The sequence below is a fragment of the Austrofundulus limnaeus genome, unplaced genomic scaffold (assembly GCF_001266775.1).
Source record: "Austrofundulus limnaeus strain Quisiro unplaced genomic scaffold, Austrofundulus_limnaeus-1.0 Scaffold1551, whole genome shotgun sequence".
Taxonomy (NCBI): domain Eukaryota; kingdom Metazoa; phylum Chordata; class Actinopteri; order Cyprinodontiformes; family Rivulidae; genus Austrofundulus; species Austrofundulus limnaeus.
This window is the reverse complement of record NW_013953953.1, coordinates 31,839-36,244: the sequence shown is the minus strand read 5'-3', so window position 1 is coordinate 36,244 and position 4,406 is coordinate 31,839. Positions and strand designations below refer to the sequence as shown.

General features: G+C 34.1%; 1 protein-coding gene across 1 annotated transcript in view; it reads left to right on the top strand.

The window, feature by feature from the left end:
• Positions 1–4,406, top strand: part of LOC106535758 (laminin subunit alpha-1) — a gene marked incomplete at its 3' end in the record, with an annotated part of 46,774 nt that overhangs the window by 11,715 nt on the left and 30,653 nt on the right. Inside the window, 2 exon segments of the mRNA XM_014032835.1 lie at positions 3,712–3,763; positions 3,900–4,090. Coding sequence (XP_013888289.1) covers positions 3,712–3,763; positions 3,900–4,090 — 243 coding nt within the window.

The following is a 4,406-nucleotide window of genomic DNA, read 5'->3' as shown; positions in this document are numbered from 1 at the left end:
AGATAGATAGATAGATAGATAGATAGATAGATAGATAGATAGATAGATAGATAGATAGATAGATAGATAATATGGACTGGAAGCCCCGAGATCGAAGTGGGGAACACCCCCAAAGGTGGTGGAGAATGACCGAGCTAAGATCCTGTGGGACTTCCAGATCCAGACAGACAAGATGGTAATGGCGAACCAAACACTGAAGAACTTGACCTCACTGACTCTACAGATGTCAACACCATCAACTTTAAATGAAACATTGACCATTCTTTTTCTATTACTAAATATCATATAATTTGTTTTGTCTAAATTATTGCAAATTCTGTTTGCATCATTTTCAACGTTCGTTCCAAACTTTTACCCAAACAAAAAAATGTAGTCATCTGCAAACAAAACACATCTAAACAACCCTGACACATTTACCAGATCATTTACATACAAAAGAAACAACTTTGGTCCAAGCACAGAACCCTGTGGAACTCCACATATAATACCAGCAAAATCAGATTTTACAAGATTTATTTGAACAAACYGTTTCCTCTTTGTCAGATAACTAGATACCCACTGATAGGTATTGTCTTAACCCCTTGAAAGAAGATAAGCACAGACAATCGAGTTCAAGTGATGAGCAGACAATCTTTGCAAAGAGAGAGGTTCACTAACACCGGTCTTAACSTGAGGCCAGCATCAGAGAAGCTCTGAAGCTCTCAGCTCAGTGACACTCTTTTTATTAAAACACACAGAGATACAGGATATAACATTTCAACCAATCAAAATATGAATATAAGTGCTCATGCCATATATGGTAGCCCATCCCCTGTTACATTTTGTAAAACATGATAGTATGTTGCTTTGCACACTAAAACAAAGGAAACACAAGAAATGTGTGAAGGTGCAGATGCTATCTGGTTTCAGCTGACACCAGAAGCAGCGTGGGGGGCAGGGCGAGGTTTGTTCAGTTTGGCTGCAGACAGAGCAAACACATTTATGAGAAATGAACACATCAAATGAAAAATATAAAAACCTCTAACACCCACAGTAATACTGGACCTCTCATACCATATTTGTTCAATTTCTCAAGAAGAATGCTATGATCACTGGTGTCAAGTGCTTTCTTTAAATCCACATAAACACTAATACAAATTTGTTTTTGATCAACAGTRTTGTTAGTTGTTTARTCAGATCCATGAGAGSCATTGATGTGAAAACTGAGTTAAMAAGGATATCGGACTGTAATTGGTAAACTTAGATTTCTCACCATTCTTGTAAACAGGAGTTACCTTTCATTCCATCAGGAAATATTCCAGATGAAAAAGATAAATTATATATGAATGTAAACGGCTCAATAACATAACCCATTATTTCCTTCACAAACRTCATATTTCCATCCAATCTTTTGATTTTTTTATCAGTCAAATTTTTTTAACATATTCATTATTTCATCTTTGTCAGTTCCATCAAGGAAAAAGATGTTGGTACAACCCATGACTGTGTGAGTCACACTCTCATTTAYATTTAGTATTTTAGCAGCAAGACGGGCCAACATTCACAAAGTAGTTATTAAATTCATTTACAATTTTGTTCTGCTCATAGATTTCATTGTCATCCTTAACAAAATGTGAAATACCTGATTTTAGATTATTTTTCAAAACACCATTCATTACTCACCATGTTACCTTCATATCATTTTTACTTTTGTCTAGTAAATAACTATAAATCTTTTTATGCTTCCTCATAATCCATACAAATTTGTGTTTATACTTATTATATTTTTCTTCTGATTCTTTCATTTGCAACTTCAAAAAACATGAATACAAGTCAGAGGAGCCCAAAGTGGGGCTCGCAGGCCAAATTTGGCCAGCCAAGCCATTTGATTTGCCCCCCCAGCAGCTGCAAAAGTTACAAGGTTGTAACCTGTTATCCTATGTAGAAACACGGTATTTTCATTGGTCAAATGACTATATAAAAGGGCTGTAGTGAAGGTAGTTTTCATTTATGGTGCTGACTTTATCTTTGAWTTATTAGGATTAAACATGAAATATGAATCGACAACAAGAAATACAGTATTTAGATCAGATTTAACAACACATGTAGATTTGCACACTTTATAAGGCCACAAAAACTCATATTTTATCAATTTGTGAAATGTCCCATGAGCCTTTGAACTTGAGAGTATGGCAGACTTTCTCTAAGTGCACAGACTAAAACAAAAGAGGGCCATTGCATAGCTTAATCGTTAAAAATAAAGGACTTAACTTCAATAAGTATTTTATTTCATGTATTCTATTACGCATTTGGCCCGCAGCCCTGGATAGATTCTCATTTTGGCCCTCTCGGGGAAAATGTTTGGGCACCCCTGATAAAAATTATTCTTTTTTTAAGTAGCATTTCTCAACTCTTTGTCATGTATGGTTTGTCCATAGTACTTGACTTTTTATAATTGTTTTGCACACAGTTCTTTTCATACAGAACTCCTAAAATATTCATGAAAACATCATAAGCTCTGTTCACATCATCAACATACACCTCTCCCCAGATGTTTTCCAAGATCATCCTTTAATTTATCCAAAGCTTTTTTGTATTTGTTTATTTTTTCTTAACTGAGACTGCTTTTGTACTATATTGGTCATTTTTACAAATTATAAAAACTGGTAAGTGATCACTTATATCAGCTGTCAAAATACCACTTATCACTTATTCACTCGTTATAATAGTAAATATGTTGTCAGTTATTGTAGCACTATGAGTTGTGATTCTGGTGGGTTTTGATATCAATGGATAAAGATTCAAAATATACATAGAATATATAAATGTACCAATATTATTTGAATCTTTTGTATTTCCCAAGTCTATGTTGAAATCACCACACAAAATAAACTGTTTTATTACAACTCCCTTCAAAGATGTTCATAATTTTATCAGTGAAAATTTCAATGTTTGATTCTGGTGCTCGATATACACACCTTATCATTATATTTTTTAATTTCTTATTTCAATAGTTACTATTTCCATGACATCATCCACCATCATTGACATTTTAGGAATCATTTTACATTTCATTCCAGTGTTAAAAAATAGAGCAACTCCACAACCCCTTTTACTAATTCTATTAATATAATTTAATTCAAACCCCTCAATATATACATTATCTATGTTTAAATCAGTAAGCCATGTCTCTGAAATTGTCACTACTGTGAAAGTTCTGTATAACTGTTTTAAATAATCTATTATATTGAATAAATTAGCATTTATACTTCTATTAAAATGTATAATGGAAAGACCTCGGTTAAATTAATATTTTTAAATTGTTCATCATTGTAATATTCAGAGTCATTGATTACTGGAAAAAAAATTAGGTTGAGTATATTATCTAGGTTATAAATTTTAATTTCTGAGTCCTCATAAGTTGTCATGTTTAAGTGTATGTACCATCCTCTGTTTATTTTGTTTATTTGTAGTATGTTGTAACAGTTTTTAAGTTTGTGGTTTGTCTCATTTTAATTTATCTGAATCTTTTCAAATCTTGAAGTTCTTTGATTTTTTTGGCCTGTGTTCCTTCCTTCACTTTGATCCAGATATTACTGTTTCTTGTCCAATGTGCCTTTATCTGTACTGAGATGCTTGTGTGGGAATGACAGTTGATGGAGCCCTTGTCAAAGAAGAGTTTCTTTAACCAGTTAGACAGATAATATTTTTTTCTATTTGATTCTATATTAGATTTTTCAAGTTGCCTACATTATAATAAAAGCAGCCAACTCTCCACGACCAGGTAAGACATCTACCTGTCTGATTTCCTATTTACTGTATTGACCATTCACTAAGATTAGACAAGTGATAAACAGTTAGGGTATTTTTACATTGACAATGTAAATATTATTACTGTGGATCCCCTGTATGTGTTGCAGGTAATTGGATCCTAGAACACTCTTTAGATGGAGTGACCTTTGACCCCTGGCAGTTTTATGCCATTGGTGATTCAGAATGTTTGTCTCGTTACAACATCACTCCCCGACTCGGGCCGCCCACCTACAGGAGTGACATTGAGGTCATCTGTACTTCCTACTACTCCAAACTGAACCCACTGGAACAAGGAGAGGTGAGAAAGACCATCTACCTATCGGTCTTCTCACGAGTTAATGTATAACCTATCTCTCTCAGATTCACAGTGACAGATGTCCCTACCTATCAGTTACTAGCATGTCTGTCTGTAATCCATCAGACGGTTCCTTACTCTGTAACCCATCTCTCTCGCAGTTTCACAAAAATAGAAACAGGCTATCTACCTGTCTGTCTACAACCCCTGGCAAAAAGTATGGAATCAGCAGTCTTGGATGAGCACTCATTCAAACATTTCATTCTGTAAAACAAAAACATGATACAATAATAAGGTCATTCCAAAGTGCAACTTGTTG